This window comes from Scardinius erythrophthalmus (assembly GCF_964197995.2).
Source record: "Scardinius erythrophthalmus genome assembly, chromosome: 5".
In the NCBI taxonomy this organism is placed as follows: domain Eukaryota; kingdom Metazoa; phylum Chordata; class Actinopteri; order Cypriniformes; family Leuciscidae; genus Scardinius; species Scardinius erythrophthalmus.
The window spans coordinates 55068272-55095302 of NC_138225.1; the positions used below are offsets into that span (position 1 = coordinate 55068272).

Sequence of the window (27031 nt, forward strand, 5' to 3'; positions counted from 1 at the left end):
TTCACTTATAAGATTGATAATATCAGGGACAAAATTATAACTATGCAACCGTCTACTACAGTATCGCATCAGGCAGTGCATTGTAGTCTCCCTGAGGAAAAATTTGATTCATTCGTTGCTATAGGAGAGGAAGAATTCGCTAAACTCGTTAAATCATCTAAATCTACAACATGTATGTTAGACCCTATACCGACTAAGCTACTGAAAGAAATACTTCCAGAGGTCATAGATCCTCTTCTTAATATCATTAATTCATCTTTGTCTCTAGGATACGTACCAAAAACCTTTAAGCTGGCTTTGATTAAACCGCTTGTTAAAAAACCGCAACTTGATCCTACAGAATTAGTCAATTACAGGCCGATCTCGAATCTACCTTTTCTGTCAAAGATATTAGAAAAGGCAGTATCCTCACAACTGTGTTCCTTTCTAAATACAAAATACAAAAAAGTTTGTAGCAGTAAATGATGAGATGTCTCATCGATCACAAGTTCAGTATGGCGTACCACAAGGCTCAGTATTAGGACCGTTGCTGTTCACTCTGTACATGCTACCATTAGGAGATATCATTAGGAAACATGGCATTAGCTTTCACTGTTATGCTGATGATACTCAGCTATTTTTTTCTTCACACCCTGACAAAACTCACCAATTCACAAAATTAACGGAATGCATAGCTGATATAAAAAACTGGATGATTAGCAATTTTCTACTACTTCTAATTATTGGACAAAAAACGTCCAATCTGACTTCTGACCTGTAATGCTGCCTGGATCATAATCACACACTGTTCGCTCGTTGGCCAGAGGAGAAGGTTTTTTTCTCCATTCTGTCACTGATGGAGTTTTGGTTCCTTGCCACTGTCGCCTTGGCTTTTGGCTTGCTTAGTTGGGGACATTTCATATTCAACAATAGCGCTATATAAATAAAGGTGACTTGACTTGACTCGTCTGTGCTCAACGACAGAACAGATTCATGCTTTGCTGGATCTTTTGCCATCGTGTTAGAAATGGTCACTGTCGTGCAGATTAAGGGCCGGTAATATTATAATAAGATCCTCTTCATACGTCAGAAGGAGAGCAAAATCTGATCGGCTTATTTTTTTACATGCTTGCAGAGAAAGGCTCACCAGAACACAGTTACTGGGTTTCACTTTTCACATTTTCTGTGTTGGTAGAAGCACCGGGACCCGATTATAGCACTTACACACCGGAAAAGTCAGATTTTCATGAGATGCCCCCTTTAAAGTTTTTCATAAGGCCCTAAAATTTTTATTTTCATTAAATTTTTTATAAAATTGTTGTCAAATTGTATGCATTTTACGATTTGAATTAACTAAACGCTTTTGTCAAAAGTCCAGAAAAATTAAGGAGGAAATTCAGTCCTAAAAATGAAATTTTCAATATAATGCAGAATGTCATGTAATTTGTATCATTGTAAAAAAAAAAAAAAAAGTTCAGTTGTTAAAGCTTTATGAATTCAATTGATTTGACGTTTTTTTTTTATTATTACAATGTAATTATCTCCCTATGGAGGATCCCACTACCACTCTACAGATAAGGCGTTGTCGGGAAAATTCGTCTCGCGGTCCTACCCCAAAGCAACAAAAAAAAAATAATTCCTTATCAAAATTTATAAGGAAAGACAAGTATTTTGTTTAGGCTTGGCTTGTAGGGAATTCCAAACCTGCATATATTCTAACGCACATAACTATAGAACCCATTCTAAATGCGCATGTGACCGCCATCAGCGTTTCTCACAGGTTCGCGTTTAAAGTCTGTGTAGAGAGAATGGTGTCGTCTTAGCGGCCCCTAATCTAATAACAAATGATCATTGCGACGGAACCAAATCAATTAAAACTAACTTTAGATGGAAATAACTTAACTCTGCTATAAAGCCGAAACAATCTCTGTTACCTTAAATTATACGCTTATCTCTGTAAAGCTGCTTTGAGACAATCTACATTGTTAAAAGAGCTATATAAATGAAGATGACTTGACTTGACTTGACTTAATTAAACCATTAAAATGGAACCAGAAAAATGAAGACAGAAAACATGGAAACTAGGGAAAAACAAAATTCATAGGGTTAAATTTTTCATTCAAATGGTTCAACTTTTAAATAGTTTTCAATTAATTAATAAACAAACAAACATCTAATTAATAAGTCCAGAAAAAAAAAACCTTAGCCAAGTTTAGTGTTTTGTTCAAACTCTAGACTTTTTAAGGAGGTGAAACTGTGATGGTGTCACATGAGTGGGATCTCTCCCATGAAAACGACAAGTCAATGTTTCTCCAGGGGAAAAACACAGAATGTGCAACTAACAGGCTCCAAGGGTTTGCATTCCCAAAGCAATATTTAATGGAAAGCCACAACGATAAGGAGAAACATCTCAACTGAAAAATCACTGGTTTAAACCATCAGCTGGCAAACATCGACACCCTGACTGCAGAGATAAAATCATAAAGATGAATATGCCATGAGTTATTACAGAATCTCCGAGGTCAGCAGGTCAGAATCCACAACAGTCTTCCGAGGTAAACCGTTCCCGGTTAAATCCCGATCTCACCTGTCGAGCATGGTTAAACCCCACCTGTTAATCTCACCTGTCGAACACGACGGCGGCGAAGCTTGCCTCAGCGAACACCACCTCTCCCGCTGAAAGCTGCTTCGTGACCCGGAGCCCACGGCCTTTCTCTCCGGCTGCAAACACTTCCACGGGATCCATGTTCTCCACAGTCATGACCACACACACACACACACACACTGCTTGTGTTCCCAGCGCTTCTCTTCCCTTCCAGCCACTCCGGCTCGGCTAAAAATAGAGGAGAGTTACAGTTACTGTTGGAGTATTTCTGTCCGTCAGCTGCGTGTGCTCATCACACCAAACATGAGCTGACATCAGCAGACGAATAAATCATCTTTATCTGCATCCATATGATCTTTCAATATGGGTCATTTCCATTTCATGTTCTTTTGGGTATATTTTTTGGGTTATTTCTTCAGTGTTTGGGTAGTTTTTGTGTTACCCAGATCCTGGGTCAGACGTAACAACCCAGTGTTTGGGTAGTTTTTGTGTTACCCAGATCCTGGGTCAGACGTAACAACCCAGTGTTTGGGTAGTTTTTGTGTTACCCAGATCCTGGGTCAGACGTAACATCCCAGTGTTTGTGTAGTTTTTGTGTTACCCAGATCCTGGGTCAGACGTAACAACCCAGTGTTTGTGTAGTTTTTGTGTTACACAGATCCTGGGTCAGACGTAACATCCCAGTGTTTGTGTAGTTTTTGTGTTACCCAGATCCTGGGTCAGACGTAACAACCCAGTGTTTGGGTAGTTTTTGTGTTACCCAGATCCTGGGTCAGACGTAACATCCCAGTGTTTGTGTAGTTTTTGTGTTACCCAGATCCTGGGTCAGACGTAACAACCCAGTGTTTGTGTAGTTTTTGTGTTACACAGATCCTGGATCAGACGTAACATCCCAGTGTTTGTGTAGTTTTTGTGTTACACAGATCCTGGATCAGACGTAACAACCCAGTGTTTGGGTAGTTTTTGTGTTACCCAGATCGTGGGTCAGACGTAACAACCCAGTGTTTGTGTAGTTTTTGTGTTACACAGATCCTGGATCAGACGTAACAACCCAGTGTTTGGGTAGTTTTTGTGTTACCCAGATCCTGGATCAGACGTAACAACCCAGTGTTTGTGTAGTTTTTGTGTTACACAGATCCTGGATCAGACGTAACAACCCAGTGTTTGGGTAGTTTTTGTGTTACACAGATCCTGGATCAGACGTAACAACCCAGTGTTTGGGTAGTTTTTGTGTTACCCAGATCGTGGGTCAGACGTAACAACCCAGTGTTTGTGTAGTTTTTGTGTTACACAGATCCTGGATCAGACGTAACAACCCAGTGTTTGGGTAGTTTTTGTGTTACCCAGATCCTGGATCAGACGTAACAACCCAGTGTTTGTGTAGTTTTTGTGTTACACAGATCCTGGATAAGACGTAACAACCCAGTGTTTGGGTAGTTTTTGTGTAACCCAGATCCTGGGTCAGACGTAACAACCCAGTGTTTGGGTAGTTTTTGTGTAACCCAGATCCTGGGTCAGACGTAACAACCCAGTGTTTGTGTCTTCTTTGTGTAACCCAGATCCTGGGTCAGACGTAACAACCCAGTGTTTGGGTAGTTTTTGTGTTACCCAGATCCTGGGTCAGACGTAACAACCCAGTGTTTGTGTCTTCTTTGTGTAACCCAGATCCTGGGTCAGACGTTACATCCCAGTGTTTGTGTCTTCTTTGTGTAACCCAGATCCTGGGTCAGACGTAACAACCCAGTGTTTGGGTAGTTTTTGTGTAACCCAGATCCTGGGTCAGACGTAACAACCCAGTGTTTGTGTCTTCTTTGTGTAACCCAGATCCTGGGTCAGACGTAACAACCCAGTGTTTGGGTAGTTTTTGTGTTACCCAGATCCTGGGTCAGACGTAACAACCCAGTGTTTGTGTCTTCTTTGTGTAACCCAGATCCTGGGTCAGACGTTACATCCCAGTGTTTGTGTCTTCTTTGTGTAACCCAGATCCTGGGTCAGACGTAACAACCCAGTGTTTGGGTAGTTTTTGTGTTACCCAGATCCTGGGTCAGACGTAACATCCCAGTGTTTGTGTAGTTTTTGTGTTACCCAGATCCTGGGTCAGACGTAACAACCCAGTGTTTGGGTAGTTTTTGTGTTACCCAGATCCTGGGTCAGACGTAACAACCCAGTGTTTGTGTCTTCTTTGTGTAACCCAGATCCTGGGTCAGACGTTACATCCCAGTGTTTGTGTCTTCTTTGTGTAACCCAGATCCTGGGTCAGACGTAACAACCAGTGTTTGGGTAGTTTTTGTGTTACCCAGATCCTGGGTCAGACATAACAACCCAGTGTTTGTGTCGTCTTTGTGTAACCCAGATCCTGGGTCAGACGTTACATCCCAGTGTTTGTGTCTTCTTTGTGTAACCCAGATCCTAGGTCAGACGTAACAAACAGTGTTTGGGTAGTTTTTGTGTTACCCAGATCCTGGGTCAGACGGAACAACCCAGTGTTTGTGTCTTTTTTGTGTTACCCAGATCCTGGGTCAGACATAACAACCCAGTGTTTGTGTCTTCTTTGTTTAACCCAGATCCTGGGTCAGACGTAACAACCCAGTGTTTGTGTCTTCTTTGTTTAACCCAGATCCTGGGTCAGACGGAACAACCCAGTGTTTGTGTCTTTTTTGTGTTACCCAGATCCTGGGTCAGACATAACAACCCAGTGTTTGTGTCTTCTTTGTTTAACCCAGATCCTGGGTCAGACGTTACATCTCAGTGTTTGTGTCTTCTTTGTGTAACCCAGATCCTGGGTCAGACGTAACAACCCAGTGTTTGTGTAGTTTTTGTGTAACACAGATCCTGGGTCAGACGTAACAACCCAGTGTTTGTGTAGTTTTTGTGTTACCCAGATCCTGGGTCAGACATAACAACCCAGTGTTTGTGTCTTCTTTGTTTAACCCAGATCCTGGGTCAGACGTAACAACCCAGTGTTTGTGTCTTCTTTGTTTAACCCAGATCCTGGGTCAGACGGAACAACCCAGTGTTTGTGTCTTTTTTGTGTTACCCAGATCCTGGGTCAGACATAACAACCCAGTGTTTGTGTCTTCTTTGTTTAACCCAGATCCTGGGTCAGACGTTACATCTCAGTGTTTGTGTCTTCTTTGTGTAACCCAGATCCTGGGTCAGACGTTACAACCCAGTGTTTGTGTCTTCTTTGTGTAACCCAGATCCTGGGTCAGACGTAACAACCCAGTGTTTGGGTAGTTTTTGTGTAACCCAGATCGTGGGTCAGACGTAACAACCCAGTGTTTGTGTAGTTTTTGTGTAACTCAGATCCTGGGTCAGACGTAACAACCCAGTGTTTGTGTAGTTTTTGTGTTACCCAGATCCTGGGTCAGACATAATAACCCAGTGTTTGGGTAGTTTTTGTGTAACACAGATCCTGGGTCAGACGTAACAACCCAGTGTTTGTGTAGTTTTTGTGTTACCCAGATCCTGGGTCAGACGTAACAACCCAGTGTTTGAGTAGTTTTTGTGTTACCCAGATCCTGGGTCAGACGTAACAACCCAGTGTTTGGGTAGTTTTTGTGTTACCCAGATCCTGGGTCAGACGTAACAACCCAGTGTTTGTGTAGTTTTTGTGTCACCCAGATCCTGGGTCAGACGTAACATCCCAATGTTTGTGTAGTTTTTGTATTACCCAGATCCTGGGTCAGATGTAACAGCCCATGGGTTGAGTTATTTATCATGGGCTTTTTGCGACCTCTTCAGGAGAGAGCAGTGCAGCTCCGTCAAATTGTTGCGTCTTCGTAAAATACAGGTTTGTGTAGGCCTACATTTTATTTTATCTATAAATTCGTTATTGTTCTGTATATTGTTAAATTTTTTGCAAAACAACATACAGGGGCATGATGTGATTCACATAAACAAGTGTGTGACACACCCACCGCTAGCCTAGCTTAGCACAAAGACTGGAGGTAAACGGCTCCAGCTAGCATACTGCTCCCAATAAGTGACAAAATAACGCCAAAGTTTCTTGTTGGTAATACAAGAAATAACGCACTGCTACTTGGGCAGAGTGATTGGCTCGCAGCAGCTGAGAAGCCCCGTGGTGAGGAGCAGAGAGTTCCTAAGAGTTGGAGTAAATCACTCCGCAGAAGTAGCAGTGCTTCTCCTTCTGAGAATATAGTTCCCAGTATGTATACAGACAGAGTTACGGCACGCACGGAGATGAGAAGGGTATGTATGGACTTATCTAACTCTGGGGGATACGGTGAATAAGCTAAAGTCCCAAAAAGTGGGACTCATAGTCTTGCTGCCTCCTCCTTAAATATTTATGCATTTTCTGGTATCTCTCTCTCTAACTTTGCAATTCATGACTCCCAGTCTCTATGTAATATGGTTTCAAAACTGAAAGCCTCAACTTCCAGAGTTGATCCGATACCATCTTGTCTTTTTAAATCATGTTTTGATCCCTCTCTCCTGTTGTTTTGAGAATGATCAATAACTCTCTGTGCACCGGTGTTGTGCCAGCAGCACTTAAAATTGCTGCTGTCACCCCTGTACTAACAAAACTAACCAAACTAACAACACGGACTTTGATAATCTGAATCATTTTCGTCCCATCTCTAATCTTCCATTCCTCAACAAAATTTTGGAACAAACAGTGGCTTCTCAAGTGCTTTCTCATCTTTCCTCTAATGATCTTTTTGAGCCACTTCAGTCTGGATTCCATGAACTCCACAGCACTGAAACTGCGCTAGTTAAAGTTACTAATAACTTGTTAATGGCTTCTGATTCTGGCCGTCTATCTATACTGATTCTTCTTGATCTTAGTGCCGCTTTTGACACTATAGATCACTCCATTTTGATCACCCGCTTAGAGACTATCTTTGGAGTTTCTGATTCTGCATTAAAGTGGTTTAAGTCCTACCTCTCTGATCGCAAGCAGTTTGTTGTGATGGGTGATTGCAAGTCTGAGGTCGGTGTGGTGCACTCTGGTGTTCCCCAGGGATCAGTTTTGGGCCCTTTACTTTTTAGTATTTACATTTTTCCATTTGGCCAACTTTTAAGAACACTTGGGGCCCTATCTTGCACCCAGCGCAATTGACTTTGTACACGACGCATGTATCATTCCTATTTTGCACCCGACGCACAGCGGACTTTTCCCTCCACAGACGCACGTCGGTAAATTAGGGAATGAACTTGCGCTCCCGGGGGCGGTTCAGCGAAAAGAGGAGGCGTGTTCCGGCGCAAACGTTCCTTCATGCTATTTTGCAGTTTCAGAAAACAATTCCGCCACAGACCAGGAGGAACCTCATCTAAAGTCAGTGGCGCGTTGCGCATGTTATTCAGACGCTATTTTAAGGGCGCATGCTTGGCCATAATCAATGTAGCGTGTGCACAACGCACATACACTTTGATTCTCTCATCTACACACACGCAGCAGTTTTCATTTGTGCAAATCATAGGCTACATTATTACAAGGAAAAATATTCCACATGAGGGAAATCATTGTTGTGTGAGATTAGGAATGCAGAATCCCTTAGTGTTTTTAAATCGTCCCTTAAAACTTACTTTTTTAGGGTAGCTTTTATGTGATTCGTGTGATTACTTTGTTGTTATTATATTGGCTTTTTATTTTTATTGTTTGGTTAGTTTTTTACTGCCTGCACTGTTATGTGTATCTTTTAATTTCATATTTATATGTAAAGCGCTTTGAGATGCTACTTTTAAAGGCGCTATATAAAATAAAGTTTATTATTATTATTATATTAAAAATATCTATATGGCAGTTTTTCCGAATGGTATCAATGTTGAAATTGTGGCCAGTGGAAAAGCTGTGTGGCTGCTAACTTTGGAAAACCATTTGCCACAAAATTAATGTCAATCAAATGATCATCTTCATGACACCATCCTAAGATTAAAAAGACATCTATCTTTGATAAACACCCAATTTATACACTGAAAAATTAATATTATAAAAATAAAATTTACTTCTATATATATTTTTTCTACTTAGCACAGTAATGTACTGTTATATGTACAATTTATTTTATTTTACATTATTTTCTCTAGATTTTTCTACAAACCTTGAGAAACAAGTACACTAACTGTACAAATGACTTTATTAGGGACAAAACTGTGGTGGAAAAGACCGGAAGAGTTCAGTGTCTGAAAAATCAAAGCTCTTCAGTCAAAGACGTTCTCATGGAGGATTTGGGAAACCGGCAGTGTTTACATCAGGTGTGTGTGAAACCCAGAGCTTCCACACTTGATTGATTTTCGGAAAAAGTGCCATCGCTCCAAACAACTGTGTATGTTTCATCAAAACTGTTTACAGCAGGAGTGAGTGTGAAAGAGACGCTGGACACGATCAACACAAACATGACAGAGAAACACTGCAGGAACCAACAGGCTTTTAATCAGGAGACGCCAGAGACACACATTCACAATATTATATTAGTCAGAATTATTTTACTGAATACACACAACACATACGCAAGAATAACAATTTTGATTGAAAAAACATTCTTAAAAACTACAAATAACATATATAAAATAATTTTAGTATTTGAAAAAATATAGCAAGCAATTCAAGATATAAAGAGAGGAATCCTGAGTAAAAACACATTTGCACATGAAAGCAAAGCCTTAAGTGTAATTATTACATTCACCATTATATGAATGGAATAAAACATCAGTAAGCAATAATGTTTGAGCACATACTGAAGAAACACTCGGCAAAACAATCACAAACAGAGTTTTCTTTTGGTCCAGAACTTCAGGTTATAATCTGAGAGGAAATTAATCTGCAGTTTACGCATTAAGATCAAGGCACTTGAAATATTCCAAACCGTTTCAATACTGACTAAAGTTCACTTCTCTCTGACAGTGAGTTTTGATTAATTAGCTATACAGTACATGAGATTAGTTTATTACAGAACATCTGCCCTTGACGCAATCATTAAGTAAAATCAAAATGGACAATTTTAGTTTTTAATGGATATATTTATTCTAAATGATTTATGGGTGCACATCATTGTTGTGTTAATAATCTTGAATCAGAATAAGTTCCTCTTGCATCCTCTCTTCTCTTCTCTGATGATGTGGGCGGGGCAACCTGTCACTCACATGAGATCAGCCAATAGCAAACCACAATCATCCAATCAATTCCTCACAGACATAATCAAGCCCCGCCCACATTTGTTCTTGTTCCTGAAGGTTTCACTCGATATACGACACAATAGAGAAGAAAATACCAGCACAACTTCACTTCAATGCCAAATTTAAAGTATTAGTTCACTTCAGAATTAAAATTTCCTGATACTTTATTCACCCCCATGTCATCCAAGATATTCTTATATTCACTTGAAAAGAAATTAAGGATTTTTCTCCATATAATGGACCTCAATGGGGTCCAACAGGTTGAAGGTCCAAATTGCAGTTTCAAGATTCAATACGAGCACTGATTCAATACGAGCACAGCAGCTGCACTGAAACTCACATCTGGACCTTTGACCCGTTGGACCCCATTGAAGACACTATATGGAGAAACATCCTGGAGTGTTTTCCTCAAAAACCTTAATTTCTTTTCCACTGAAAAAAGAAAGACATGAACATCTTGGATGACGTGGGGAGGGTCAATAATTATCAGGAAATTGTAATTCTGTAGTGGGCTACTCCTACCCCTATAGATCGTAGTAGTCGAGATGGGCTCCCGAGGGGTACGTGTCCTCCAGCAGGACCTTCATGAGTTTGCTGACGGACTGCTCACAGGTGAGGAGCTGACTGTTAGCATGCATGACGCTAAACGTGTTCCTGAGAGCGTCATCAGCAGAACTGCTCCTCGCCTGAAGCTGCATGTCCGTGTCCAGAGGGCCTGCGGGAACACCAGAACACAGCGTTACAAAAGACAGAACACAGCATTACAAACACCAGAACACAGCGTTACAAACACCAGAACACAGCGTTACAAACACCAGAACACAGCGTTACAAACACCAGAACACAGCGTTACAAACACCAGAACACAGCGTTACAAACACCAGAACACAGCGTTACAAACACCAGAACACAGCGTTACAAACACCAGAACACAGCGTTACAAACACCAGAACACAGCGTTACAAACACCAGAACACAGCGTTACAAACACCAGAACACAGCGTTACAAACACCAGAACACAGCGTTACAAACACCAGATCACAGCGTTACAAACACCAGATCACAGCGTTACAAACACCAGAACACAGCGTTACAAACACCAGAACACAGCGTTACAAACACCAGAACACAGCGTTACAAACACCAGAACACAGCGTTACAAACACCAGAACACAGCGTTACAAACACCAGATCACAGCGTTACAAACACCAGATCACAGCGTTACAAACACCAGAACACAGCGTTACAAACACCAGAACACAGCGTTACAAACACCAGAACACAGTGTTATAAACACACACAAACACACACACACACACACACACACACACACACACACACACACAAATATAAGTAAACACTTTACGACTTTCCGATAGCGCCCACACCTCTCTCTCAACATATTCCAGCATTGCAATCTTTACACCGCAGCCTGCTTTAGAGCTTCAAAGCTAAGGCGGAGCTACAGATTAGGTGTCCCTAAGAATCCGCGTATCTAACAGTAGTTCCGCATTACATTAATTAAATTGCACGCAAGTTTTATTTATTTTTATACCGTGTATTCTCCGTGTAAATGTATGCACCAAACTGTGACGCCCGTACCATGACGTACCGTCCATAACGACTTTTGGGGATTGCCTCATAGGGCCGGTTCAAGTAGTGGGGAGCAGAGGGGCTGGGGGGCCAGTCAAAGGGGGGTGGCGGGCCTAAGTCGGCCCGCGGGCCTTAGTTTGGTGACCCCTGCAGAACAGTGTTATAAACACCAGAACCGTTATAAACACCACAACAGTGTTATAAACACCAGAACACAGTGTTATAAACACCAGAACACAGTGTTATAAAAACCAGAACAGTGTTAAAAACACAGAACAGTGTTATAAACACCAGAACCGTTATAAACACCACAACAGTGTTATAAACACCAGAACACAGTGTTATAAACACCAGAACACAGTGTTATAAAAACCAGAACAGTGTTAAAAACACAGAACAGTGTTATAAACACCAGAACCGTTATAAACACCACAACAGTGTTATAAACACCAGAACACAGTGTTATAAACACCAGAACAGTGTTAAAAACACAGAACAGTGTTAAAAACACAGAACAGTGTTATAAACACCAGAACACAGTGTTATAAACACCAGAACACAGCGTTATAAACACCAGAACACAGCGTTATAAACACCAGAACACAGCGTTATAAACACCAGAACAGTGTTAAAAACACAGAACAGTGTTATAAACACCAGAACACAGTGTTATAAACACCAGAACACAGTGTTATAAACACCAGAACACAGTGTTATAAACACCAGAACAGTGTTATAAACACCAGAACACAGTGTTATAAACACCAGAACAGTGTTAAAAACACAGAACAGTGTTAAAAACACAGAACAGTGTTATAAACACCAGAACACAGTGTTATAAACACCAGAACACAGCGTTATAAACACCAGAACACAGCGTTATAAACACCAGAACACAGCGTTATAAACACCAGAACAGTGTTAAAAACACAGAACAGCGTTATAAACACCAGAACACAGTGTTATAAACACCAGAACCGTTATAAACACCACAACAGTGTTATAAACACCAGAACACAGCGTTATAAAAACCAGAACAGTGTTATAAACACCAGAACAGTGTTAAAAACACAGAACAGTGTTATAAACACCAGAACAGTGTTATAAACACCAGAACACAGCGTTATAAACACCAGAACAGCGTTATAAACACCAGAACAGTGTTAAAAACACAGAACAGTGTTATAAACACCAGAACACAGTGTTATAAACACCAGAACACAGCGTTATAAAAACCAGAACAGTGTTATAAACACCAGAACAGTGTTAAAAACACAGAACAGTGTTATAAACACCAGAACAGTGTTATAAACACCAGAACACAGCGTTATAAACACCAGAACAGCGTTATAAACACCAGAACACAGTGTTACAAACACCAGAACACAGCGTTACAAACACCAGAACACAGCGTTACAAACACCAGAACACAGCGTTACAAACACCAGAACACAGTGTTATAAACACCAGAACACAGCGTTATAAAAACCAGAACAGTGTTATAAACACCAGAACAGTGTTAAAAACACAGAACAGTGTTATAAACACCAGAACAGTGTTATAAACACCAGAACACAGCGTTATAAACACCAGAACAGCGTTACAAACACCAGATCACAGCGTTACAAACACCAGAACACAGCGTTACAAACACCAGAACACAGCGTTACAAACACCAGAACACAGCGTTACAAACACCAGAACACAGCGTTACAAACACCAGAACACAGCGTTACAAACACCAGATCACAGCGTTACAAACACCAGATCACAGCGTTACAAACACCAGAACACAGCGTTACAAACACCAGAACACAGCGTTACAAACACCAGAACACAGTGTTATAAACACACACAACACACACACACACACACACACACACACACACACACACACACAAATATAAGTAAACACTTTACGACTTTCCGATAGCGCCCACACCTCTCTCTCAACATATTCCAGCATTGCAATCTTTACACCGCAGCCTGCTTTAGAGCTTCAAAGCTAAGGCGGAGCTACAGATTAGGTGTCCCTAAGAATCCGCGTATCTAACAGTAGTTCCGCATTACATTAATTAAATTGCACGCAAGTTTTATTTATTTTTATACCGTGTATTCTCCGTGTAAATGTATGCACCAAACTGTGACGCCCGTACCATGACGTACCGTCCATAACGACTTTTGGGGATTGCCTCATAGGGCCGGTTCAAGTAGTGGGGAGCAGAGGGGCTGGGGGGCCAGTCAAAGGGGGGTGGCGGGCCTAAGTCGGCCCGCGGGCCTTAGTTTGGTGACCCCTGCAGAACAGTGTTATAAACACCAGAACCGTTATAAACACCACAACAGTGTTATAAACACCAGAACACAGTGTTATAAACACCAGAACACAGTGTTATAAAAACCAGAACAGTGTTAAAAACACAGAACAGTGTTATAAACACCAGAACCGTTATAAACACCACAACAGTGTTATAAACACCAGAACACAGTGTTATAAACACCAGAACACAGTGTTATAAAAACCAGAACAGTGTTAAAAACACAGAACAGTGTTATAAACACCAGAACCGTTATAAACACCACAACAGTGTTATAAACACCAGAACACAGTGTTATAAACACCAGAACAGTGTTAAAAACACAGAACAGTGTTAAAAACACAGAACAGTGTTATAAACACCAGAACACAGTGTTATAAACACCAGAACACAGCGTTATAAACACCAGAACACAGCGTTATAAACACCAGAACACAGCGTTATAAACACCAGAACAGTGTTAAAAACACAGAACAGTGTTATAAACACCAGAACACAGTGTTATAAACACCAGAACACAGTGTTATAAACACCAGAACACAGTGTTATAAACACCAGAACAGTGTTATAAACACCAGAACACAGTGTTATAAACACCAGAACAGTGTTAAAAACACAGAACAGTGTTAAAAACACAGAACAGTGTTATAAACACCAGAACACAGTGTTATAAACACCAGAACACAGCGTTATAAACACCAGAACACAGCGTTATAAACACCAGAACACAGCGTTATAAACACCAGAACAGTGTTAAAAACACAGAACAGCGTTATAAACACCAGAACACAGTGTTATAAACACCAGAACCGTTATAAACACCACAACAGTGTTATAAACACCAGAACACAGCGTTATAAAAACCAGAACAGTGTTATAAACACCAGAACAGTGTTAAAAACACAGAACAGTGTTATAAACACCAGAACAGTGTTATAAACACCAGAACACAGCGTTATAAACACCAGAACAGCGTTATAAACACCAGAACAGTGTTAAAAACACAGAACAGTGTTATAAACACCAGAACACAGTGTTATAAACACCAGAACACAGCGTTATAAAAACCAGAACAGTGTTATAAACACCAGAACAGTGTTAAAAACACAGAACAGTGTTATAAACACCAGAACAGTGTTATAAACACCAGAACACAGCGTTATAAACACCAGAACAGCGTTATAAACACCAGAACACAGTGTTATAAACACCAGAACACAGTGTTATAAACACCAGAACACAGTGTTATAAACACCACAACAGTGTTATAAACACCAGAACACAGCGTTATAAAAACCAGAACAGTGTTATAAACACCAGAACAGTGTTAAAAACACAGAACAGTGTTATAAACACCAGAACAGTGTTATAAACACCAGAACACAGCGTTATAAACACCAGAACAGCGTTATAAACACCAGAACAGTGTTAAAAACACAGAACAGTGTTATAAACACCAGAACACAGTGTTATAAACACCAGAACACAGCGTTATAAAAACCAGAACAGTGTTATAAACACCAGAACAGTGTTAAAAACACAGAACAGTGTTATAAACACCAGAACAGTGTTATAAACACCAGAACACAGCGTTATAAACACCAGAACAGCGTTATAAACACCAGAACACAGTGTTACAAACACCAGAACACAGCGTTACAAACACCAGAACACAGCGTTACAAACACCAGAACACAGCGTTACAAACACCAGAACACAGTGTTATAAACACCAGAACACAGCGTTATAAAAACCAGAACAGTGTTATAAACACCAGAACAGTGTTAAAAACACAGAACAGTGTTATAAACACCAGAACAGTGTTATAAACACCAGAACACAGCGTTATAAACACCAGAACAGCGTTACAAACACCAGATCACAGCGTTACAAACACCAGAACACAGCGTTACAAACACCAGAACACAGCGTTACAAACACCAGAACACAGCGTTACAAACACCAGAACACAGCGTTACAAACACCAGAACACAGCGTTACAAACACCAGATCACAGCGTTACAAACACCAGATCACAGCGTTACAAACACCAGAACACAGCGTTACAAACACCAGAACACAGCGTTACAAACACCAGAACACAGTGTTATAAACACACACAAACACACACACACACACACACACACACACACACACACACACAAATATAAGTAAACACTTTACGACTTTCCGATAGCGCCCACACCTCTCTCTCAACATATTCCAGCATTGCAATCTTTACACCGCAGCCTGCTTTAGAGCTTCAAAGCTAAGGCGGAGCTACAGATTAGGTGTCCCTAAGAATCCGCGTATCTAACAGTAGTTCCGCATTACATTAATTAAATTGCACGCAAGTTTTATTTATTTTTATACCGTGTATTCTCCGTGTAAATGTATGCACCAAACTGTGACGCCCGTACCATGACGTACCGTCCATAACGACTTTTGGGGATTGCCTCATAGGGCCGGTTCAAGTAGTGGGGAGCAGAGGGGCTGGGGGGCCAGTCAAAGGGGGGTGGCGGGCCTAAGTCGGCCCGCGGGCCTTAGTTTGGTGACCCCTGCAGAACAGTGTTATAAACACCAGAACCGTTATAAACACCACAACAGTGTTATAAACACCAGAACACAGTGTTATAAACACCAGAACACAGTGTTATAAAAACCAGAACAGTGTTAAAAACACAGAACAGTGTTATAAACACCAGAACCGTTATAAACACCACAACAGTGTTATAAACACCAGAACACAGTGTTATAAACACCAGAACACAGTGTTATAAAAACCAGAACAGTGTTAAAAACACAGAACAGTGTTATAAACACCAGAACCGTTATAAACACCACAACAGTGTTATAAACACCAGAACACAGTGTTATAAACACCAGAACAGTGTTAAAAACACAGAACAGTGTTAAAAACACAGAACAGTGTTATAAACACCAGAACACAGTGTTATAAACACCAGAACACAGCGTTATAAACACCAGAACACAGCGTTATAAACACCAGAACACAGCGTTATAAACACCAGAACAGTGTTAAAAACACAGAACAGTGTTATAAACACCAGAACACAGTGTTATAAACACCAGAACACAGTGTTATAAACACCAGAACACAGTGTTATAAACACCAGAACAGTGTTATAAACACCAGAACACAGTGTTATAAACACCAGAACAGTGTTAAAAACACAGAACAGTGTTAAAAACACAGAACAGTGTTATAAACACCAGAACACAGTGTTATAAACACCAGAACACAGCGTTATAAACACCAGAACACAGCGTTATAAACACCAGAACACAGCGTTATAAACACCAGAACAGTGTTAAAAACACAGAACAGCGTTATAAACACCAGAACACAGTGTTATAAACACCAGAACCGTTATAAACACCACAACAGTGTTATAAACACCAGAACACAGCGTTATAAAAACCAGAACAGTGTTATAAACACCAGAACAGTGTTAAAAACACAGAACAGTGTTATAAACACCAGAACAGTGTTATAAACACCAGAACACAGCGTTATAAACACCAGAACAGCGTTATAAACACCAGAACAGTGTTAAAAACACAGAACAGTGTTATAAACACCAGAACACAGTGTTATAAACACCAGAACACAGCGTTATAAAAACCAGAACAGTGTTATAAACACCAGAACAGTGTTAAAAACACAGAACAGTGTTATAAACACCAGAACAGTGTTATAAACACCAGAACACAGCGTTATAAACACCAGAACAGCGTTATAAACACCAGAACACAGTGTTATAAACACCAGAACACAGTGTTATAAACACCAGAACACAGTGTTATAAACACCAGAACAGTGTTATAAACACCACAACACTGTTAAAAACTCCAGCACAGTGTTATAAACACCAGAACAGTGTTATAAACACCAGAACACAGCGTTATAAACACCAGAACACAGCGTTATAAACACCAGAACAGTGTTATAAACATCAGAACAGTCTTATAAACACCAGAACACAGCGTTATAAACACCAGAACACAGCGTTATAAACACCAGAACAGTGTTATAAACACTAGAACACAGTGTTATAAACACCAGAACACAGTGTTATAAACACCAGAACACAGTGTTATAAAGATCAGAACAGTGTTATAAACATCAGAACAGTCTTATAAACACCAGAACACAGCGTTACAAACACCAGAACACAGCGTTACAAACACCAGATCACAGCGTTACAAACACCAGATCACAGCGTTACAAACACCAGAACACAGCGTTACAAACACCAGAACACAGCGTTACAAACACCAGAACACAGCGTTACAAACACCAGAACACAGCGTTACAAACACCAGAACACAGCGTTACAAACACCAGATCACAGCGTTACAAACACCAGATCACAGCGTTACAAACACCAGAACACAGCGTTACAAACACCAGAACACAGCGTTACAAACACCAGAACACAGTGTTATAAACACACACAAACACACACACACACACACACACACACACACACACACACACACACACACACACACACACAAATATAAGTAAACACTTTACGACTTTCCGATAGCGCCCACACCTCTCTCTCAACATATTCCAGCATTGCAATCTTTACACCGCAGCCTGCTTTAGAGCTTCAAAGCTAAGGCGGAGCTACAGATTAGGTGTCCCTAAGAATCCGCGTATCTAACAGTAGTTCCGCATTACATTAATTAAATTGCACGCAAGTTTTATTTATTTTTATACCGTGTATTCTCCGTGTAAATGTATGCACCAAACTGTGACGCCCGTACCATGACGTACCGTCCATAACGACTTTTGGGGATTGCCTCATAGGGCCGGTTCAAGTAGTGGGGAGCAGAGGGGCTGGGGGGCCAGTCAAAGGGGGGTGGCGGGCCTAAGTCGGCCCGCGGGCCTTAGTTTGGTGACCCCTGCAGAACAGTGTTATAAACACCAGAACCGTTATAAACACCACAACAGTGTTATAAACACCAGAACACAGTGTTATAAACACCAGAACACAGTGTTATAAAAACCAGAACAGTGTTAAAAACACAGAACAGTGTTATAAACACCAGAACCGTTATAAACACCACAACAGTGTTATAAACACCAGAACACAGTGTTATAAACACCAGAACACAGTGTTATAAAAACCAGAACAGTGTTAAAAACACAGAACAGTGTTATAAACACCAGAACCGTTATAAACACCACAACAGTGTTATAAACACCAGAACACAGTGTTATAAACACCAGAACAGTGTTAAAAACACAGAACAGTGTTAAAAACACAGAACAGTGTTATAAACACCAGAACACAGTGTTATAAACACCAGAACACAGCGTTATAAACACCAGAACACAGCGTTATAAACACCAGAACACAGCGTTATAAACACCAGAACAGTGTTAAAAACACAGAACAGTGTTATAAACACCAGAACACAGTGTTATAAACACCAGAACACAGTGTTATAAACACCAGAACACAGTGTTATAAACACCAGAACAGTGTTATAAACACCAGAACACAGTGTTATAAACACCAGAACAGTGTTAAAAACACAGAACAGTGTTAAAAACACAGAACAGTGTTATAAACACCAGAACACAGTGTTATAAACACCAGAACACAGCGTTATAAACACCAGAACACAGCGTTATAAACACCAGAACACAGCGTTATAAACACCAGAACAGTGTTAAAAACACAGAACAGCGTTATAAACACCAGAACACAGTGTTATAAACACCAGAACCGTTATAAACACCACAACAGTGTTATAAACACCAGAACACAGCGTTATAAAAACCAGAACAGTGTTATAAACACCAGAACAGTGTTAAAAACACAGAACAGTGTTATAAACACCAGAACAGTGTTATAAACACCAGAACACAGCGTTATAAACACCAGAACAGCGTTATAAACACCAGAACAGTGTTAAAAACACAGAACAGTGTTATAAACACCAGAACACAGTGTTATAAACACCAGAACACAGCGTTATAAAAACCAGAACAGTGTTATAAACACCAGAACAGTGTTAAAAACACAGAACAGTGTTATAAACACCAGAACAGTGTTATAAACACCAGAACACAGCGTTATAAACACCAGAACAGCGTTATAAACACCAGAACACAGTGTTACAAACACCAGAACACAGCGTTACAAACACCAGAACACAGCGTTACAAACACCAGAACACAGCGTTACAAACACCAGAACACAGTGTTATAAACACCAGAACACAGCGTTATAAAAACCAGAACAGTGTTATAAACACCAGAACAGTGTTAAAAACACAGAACAGTGTTATAAACACCAGAACAGTGTTATAAACACCAGAACACAGCGTTATAAACACCAGAACAGCGTTACAAACACCAGATCACAGCGTTACAAACACCAGAACACAGCGTTACAAACACCAGAACACAGCGTTACAAACACCAGAACACAGCGTTACAAACACCAGAACACAGCGTTACAAACACCAGAACACAGCGTTACAAACACCAGATCACAGCGTTACAAACACCAGATCACAGCGTTACAAACACCAGAACACAGCGTTACAAACACCAGAACACAGCGTTACAAACACCAGAACACAGTGTTATAAACACACACAACACACACACACACACACACACACACACACACACACACACACAAATATAAGTAAACACTTTACGACTTTCCGATAGCGCCCACACCTCTCTCTCAACATATTCCAGCATTGCAATCTTTACACCGCAGCCTGCTTTAGAGCTTCAAAGCTAAGGCGGAGCTACAGATTAGGTGTCCCTAAGAATCCGCGTATCTAACAGTAGTTCCGCATTACATTAATTAAATTGCACGCAAGTTTTATTTATTTTTATACCGTGTATTCTCCGTGTAAATGTATGCACCAAACTGTGACGCCCGTACCATGACGTACCGTCCATAACGACTTTTGGGGATTGCCTCATAGGGCCGGTTCAAGTAGTGGGGAGCAGAGGGGCTGGGGGGCCAGTCAAAGGGGGGTGGCGGGCCTAAGTCGGCCCGCGGGCCTTAGTTTGGTGACCCCTGCAGAACAGTGTTATAAACACCAGAACCGTTATAAACACCACAACAGTGTTATAAACACCAGAACACAGTGTTATAAACACCAGAACACAGTGTTATAAAAACCAGAACAGTGTTAAAAACACAGAACAGTGTTATAAACACCAGAACCGTTATAAACACCACAACAGTGTTATAAACACCAGAACACAGTGTTATAAACACCAGAACACAGTGTTATAAAAACCAGAACAGTGTTAAAAACACAGAACAGTGTTATAAACACCAGAACCGTTATAAACACCACAACAGTGTTATAAACACCAGAACACAGTGTTATAAACACCAGAACAGTGTTAAAAACACAGAACAGTGTTAAAAACACAGAACAGTGTTATAAACACCAGAACACAGTGTTATAAACACCAGAACACAGCGTTATAAACACCAGAACACAGCGTTATAAACACCAGAACACAGCGTTATAAACACCAGAACAGTGTTAAAAACACAGAACAGTGTTATAAACACCAGAACACAGTGTTATAAACACCAGAACACAGTGTTATAAACACCAGAACACAGTGTTATAAACACCAGAACAGTGTTATAAACACCAGAACAGTGTTATAAACACCAGAACAGTGTTAAAAACACAGAACAGTGTTAAAAACACAGAACAGTGTTATAAACACCAGAACACAGTGTTATAAACACCAGAACACAGCGTTATAAACACCAGAACACAGCGTTATAAACACCAGAACACAGCGTTATAAACACCAGAACAGTGTTAAAAACACAGAACAGCGTTATAAACACCAGAACACAGTGTTATAAACACCAGAACCGTTATAAACACCACAACAGTGTTATAAACACCAGAACACAGCGTTATAAAAACCAGAACAGTGTTATAAACACCAGAACAGTGTTAAAAACACAGAACAGTGTTATAAACACCAGAACAGTGTTATAAACACCAGAACACAGCGTTATAAACACCAGAACAGCGTTATAAACACCAGAACAGTGTTAAAAACACAGAACAGTGTTATAAACACCAGAACACAGTGTTATAAACACCAGAACACAGCGTTATAAAAACCAGAACAGTGTTATAAACACCAGAACAGTGTTAAAAACACAGAACAGTGTTATAAACACCAGAACAGTGTTATAAACACCAGAACACAGCGTTATAAACACCAGAACAGCGTTATAAACACCAGAACACAGTGTTATAAACACCAGAACACAGTGTTATAAACACCAGAACACAGTGTTATAAACACCAGAACAGTGTTATAAACACCACAACACTGTTAAAAACTCCAGCACAGTGTTATAAACACCAGAACAGTGTTATAAACACCAGAACACAGCGTTATAAACACCAGAACACAGCGTTATAAACACCAGAACAGTGTTATAAACATCAGAACAGTCTTATAAACACCAGAACACAGCGTTATAAACACCAGAACACAGCGTTATAAACACCAGAACAGTGTTATAAACACTAGAACACAGTGTTATAAACACCAGAACACAGTGTTATAAACACCAGAACACAGTGTTATAAAGATCAGAACAGTGTTATAAACATCAGAACAGTCTTATAAACACCAGAACACAGCGTTATAAACACCAGAACACAGCGTTATAAACACCAGAACAGTGTTATAAACACCAGAACAGTGTTATAAACACTAGAACACAGTGTTATAAACACCAGAACACAGTGTTATAAACACCAGAACAGTGTTATAAACACCAGAACAGTGTTATAAACACTAGAACACAGTGTTATAAACACCAGAACACAGTGTTATAAACACCAGAACACAGCGTTATAAACACCAGAACAGTGTTATAAACATCAGAACAGTCTTATAAACACCAGAACACAGCGTTATAAACACCAGAACACAGCGTTATAAACACCAGAACAGTGTTATAAACACCAGAACAGTGTTATAAACACTAGAACACAGTGTTATAAACACCAGAACACAGTGTTATAAACACCAGAACAGTGTTATAAAGATCAGAACAGTGTTATAAGCACCAGAACAGTGTTACAAAACACCAGAACAGTGTTATAAACACCAGAACAGTGTTATAAACACCAGAACACAGCGTTATAAACACCAGAACACAGTGTTATAAACACCAGAACACAGTGTTATAAACACCAGAACAGTGTTATAAACACAAGAACACAGTGTTATAAACACCAGAACAGTGTTATAAACACCAGAACACAGTGTTATAAACACCAGAACACAGTGTTATAAACACCAGAACAGTGTTATAAACACCAGAACAGTGTTATAAACACCAGAACACAGTGTTATAAACACCAGAACACAGTGTTATAAACACCAGAACACAGTGTTATAAACACCAGAACAGTGTTATAAACACCAGAACACAGTGTTATAAACACCAGAACACAGTGTTATAAACACCAGAACACAGTGTTATAAACACCAGAACAGTGTTATAAACACCAGAACACAGTGTTATAAATACCAGAACACAGTGTTATAAACACCAGAACACAGTGTTATAAACACCAGAACAGTGTTATAAACACCAGAACACAGTGTTATAAACACCAGAACACAGTGTTATAAACACCAGAACAGTGTTATAAACACCAGAACACAGTGTTATAAACACCAGAACACAGTGTTATAAACACCAGAACACAGCGTTACAAACACCAGAACAGTGTTATAAACACCAGAACAGTGTTATAAACACCAGAACACAGCGTTATAAACACCAGAACACAGTGTTATAAACACCAGAACAGTGTTATAAACACCAGAACAGTGTTATAAGCACCAGAACACAGCGTTAGTGTGTGTGAAGGGAGAGTGTGTAAGTGTGTGTGAAGGGAGAGTGTGTAAGTGTGTGTGAAGGGAGAGTGTGTAAGTGTGTGTGAAGGGAGAGTGTGTACCTGGGGCGTAAGTGTGTGTGAAGGGAGAGTGTGTACCTGGGGCGTAAGTGTGTGTGAAGGGAGAGTGTGTACCTGGGGCGTAAGTGTGTGTGAAGGGAGAGTGTGTAAGTGTGTGTGAAGGGAGAGTGTGTACCTGGGGCGTAGTTGAGGACCCTGAGGTCCGGCTCCTCCTCGGCCAGCACTCGGAACATCATGTCTCGGGCCGCCTTCCCGCTGCAGTACAGGACCCAGGAGGGGAACGGCCTCAGCGCACACAGAGAGCTGATGTTCAGCACGACCCGGGTCAGACCCGACCGGCCCGGCACCGAGCGCAGGACCCCTGCCGTCACACAAAGCGCCGAGCTCACGTTCAGGGACAGGTACGAGTCCACCTCACACACATCCGTGAAGTCACGACAGCGCCGAGACACGTCCCCGAGAGAAGCTGCACACACACACACACACACACACACACACACACACACACACACACACAGACAGACAAGAATATGATATTAAAAATTGAAATTATGAGATTAAGTCAAAATTTTGACAAAAAGTCAAAATTGACAAAAAAGTCGAAATTATGAAATAAAAAAGTTAAATTATGGAATAAAAAAATTCTTTAAGAGATTTTTTTTTAAATCGTGAAATACTACGTCATAAAATTATGAGAAAAATATAAAATTATGAGACATAAATTGAAATTATGAGATTAAAAATTGAAATTGACAGTCAAATTTATGAAATAAAGTAACATTTATGAGATAAAAAATAAAAATTATGAGAATAAAGATTAAAATTGAGATAAAAAGATGAAATGATGACATGTTAAGGCATAATTGTGACAGTCAAAATTTTGAGATAAAAAATTAAATTATGATATAAAAAGTCAAAATATGAAAAAAAAGTTTAAATCACGAGACAGTCAAAATTATGACAAGTCATAACTGAGAAAAGTTACTAAATCATAATTGAGAAAAAGTTACAATTTTGAGATAAAATTGAAATGATAAGATAAAATTAGAATTTTTAAATTCTGACTTTATATAATGCACTTATGTAAAAATCTTTCGGAATTATGACATGATAAATCATAATGACATGAAAAGATACATTTATGTGATAAAATGTCCAAATATGACAAAAAGCTTAAATTATGACATAATGCCATAATTATGCCAAATCATAATTGAGAAAGTTTTAAATTGTGACATACTAAGTCATAATTATGAGAAAAGTTAAAATTACGAGATAAAATTTGAAATTATGACTTTCTGTCATGAATAACCCTTTTGTGTAAAAAAACTAAAACTAAATTATGACATACTAAGTCACAATTATGAGATGAAAAGTTACATCTATGAGATAAAAAAAACAATTATCTACACACACATGTTTTAAGTCAAAATTACAACACACTAAATCATAATTATGAGGAATATAATAAATCGAATAATGACTTTCTATGTCATCATTTACTTTTTCACATTATTTCAATTTTTATCATAAATATGACTTAGTATGTCATAATTGAGACTTTTCATCTCATCATTATGATAAATCAAAGCATAATTTCTCCTCTTGTGTTCTGGAAACAGTCTTCCACATGTCGAACACATCTCGATCTGTGTGAGGAATATATCGATCCGCACCGGCGTTATTGACGAGCAACAGAGTCTGGATCCCGGGATCGGTCGCGGAGTCTCGGGTCTCGGTGACGAGGCTCTCCACGCCCGCTTTACACCCGAGATCCGCGGCCACACACCGGACCGTGATCCCGGGGTGCCCGCGGCCCAGATCCCGCTTCAGCTCCAGGAGCCGGTCCTCCGAGCGGGCCGAGAGCACCAGAACCGAGCCCGCCGACAGACGAGGCGCCACGGAGAGAGCCAGAGCCCGGCCGAAGCCTCGCGACGCCCCGGTGATGATGACCAGCGCTTTACCGAAGCCCGAACCCGAACCCGCACTCATCCCGAACCGGTTGATCCTGACCGATCCTGACTAGAGCAGAGAGAGAGAGAGAGAGAGAGCGCGCGCGCTGATGTATGTGTGTGTGTGTGTGTGTGTGTGACTTGATCGATTAGACACGCCCCCGGAAGACAGACGCCGCTTCAATGTGTTGTTTATTAATTTATTTGCAATTGTTTTCAATAAAAGAGTCAGTTTTGAGTGGATGAATGTACTAAATATGTTGTTACAAACTTGGAAAAAATGGTTTAACGTAAGAAATGCTACAATTTATGAATTGTGTTTCGTAATGTTTTTATTTGATTTTTTTTTCTGTTTATTTTACTGGCGTTTTGTCTACTGTTTATAATTATATTATAGTTGTTTAATTCTGTTTTGAGTTGTAACTATATATATTTACTTTTATATGTTCAATAAAATAAAATTAAATTAAAAAACGAACGCGCTTTATACGTTATGTATGTACAATGTCCTATGTGTTTATATAATAAATTGTATTCGTTTAATTGGCAAAATTCCATATTAACAAATGTAAATTTTCCTGCAAAAAAAAAAAAAAAAAAAGCTACATGAAGTCCACTAGTGTGCAACTCTTACATTTTTTTTTTGTAAACTGTTGTATTTTTTTTTTTACATATTCTTTTTTGTCAATAAAAAAGTAAAATGTGGTAATACATTTATTAGTAATTGTATTCAATAAAAGAGCCAGTTTTGAGTGGATGAATGTACTAAATAGGGTGTTACAAACTCGAAAAAATTCTACTTATTTATGTATTGTGTTTTGTACGCGTAACATTGTGAACTTATTTATTTATTTACACTTATTTATTTTAATTCGCTCAACCTCTCGTAATGAAATCATTTCTTCCCTCTAGTGGGCACTCATCTTATTACAAAAAACGTATTTATTTACACATTTATTTTAATTCGCACAACCTCTCATAATAAAATCAATGCTTCCCTCTAGCGGGCACTCATCTTATTACAAAATAAAAGTTCACAAGTTTTACATCACACGTTTTAAAAGTCCTTTAGCAAAATTATTTTGTTATTTAACTAGTTAATTATTCATTGTCAAATGTCGTTATGTTAAATACGTTATGTATGTACAATGTATTTAATAATTTATTAGTAATTGTATTCAATAAAATAACTTTTTTAACTTAAGAAATGCTAATTTTTAATGCATTGTGTTTTGTATGCGTAACATTGTGAACCTATTTAAACTTTATTTATTTATTTACACTATTTATTTTAATTCGCACAACCTCTCATAATAAAATCAATGCTTTCCTCTAGCGGACACTCATCCTATTACAAAATAAAAGTTGCCAAGTTGTACAACACAAAATTAAAATGTGATATTTAACTAATTAATAATTCAGTGTCAAAAGTCGTCGTCATGACGACTTTTAAAT

The 27031-nt window shown here is 39.5% G+C and overlaps 2 protein-coding genes across 3 annotated transcripts in view; both read right to left on the reverse strand.

Moving 5' to 3' along the window:
• Positions 1 to 2797, reverse strand: part of smyd1a (SET and MYND domain containing 1a) — a 24160-nt gene extending 21363 nt beyond the window's left edge. Inside the window, exon 1 of the mRNA XM_081367020.1 lies at positions 2604 to 2797. Coding sequence (XP_081223146.1) covers positions 2604 to 2740 — 137 coding nt within the window. The 5' untranslated portion in view covers positions 2741 to 2797. The remainder of the gene's footprint in view (positions 1 to 2603) is intronic.
• Positions 2697 to 25746, reverse strand: spra (sepiapterin reductase a). 2 transcript variants are annotated; one of them, XM_081367027.1, is made up of 4 exons: positions 25301 to 25712; positions 23800 to 24090; positions 10247 to 10439; positions 2697 to 2812 (listed from the first exon to the last, which is right to left on the reverse strand). In XM_081367027.1, the coding sequence occupies exons 1-3, from the start codon at positions 25614 to 25616 to the stop codon at positions 10249 to 10251; spliced, it is 798 nt and encodes a 265-aa protein (XP_081223153.1). In that variant the 5' UTR covers positions 25617 to 25712; the 3' UTR covers positions 2697 to 2812; positions 10247 to 10248. The 2 variants fall into 2 exon arrangements, 1 of the variants encoding a protein (XP_081223153.1); XR_014030268.1 differs by lacking the exon at positions 2697 to 2812 and adding an exon at positions 8961 to 9966 and having other exon boundaries at positions 10103 to 10439; positions 25301 to 25746.
• Between the last annotated feature and the right edge of the window lie 1285 nt (positions 25747 to 27031).

Coding starts and splice junctions, on each gene's coding strand:
- spra (XM_081367027.1), bottom strand. CDS start 25,616: ATGAGTGCGGGTTCGGGTTCGGGCTTCGGTAAAGCGCTGGTCATCATC. Junction 24,091..25,300: donor GTTGCTCGTCAATAACGCCG/GTGCGGATCGAT, acceptor GTGTGTGTGCAG/CTTCTCTCGGGGACGTGTCT. Junction 10,440..23,799: donor GGTCCTCAACTACGCCCCAG/GTACACACTCTC, acceptor GTGTTCCCGCAG/GCCCTCTGGACACGGACATG.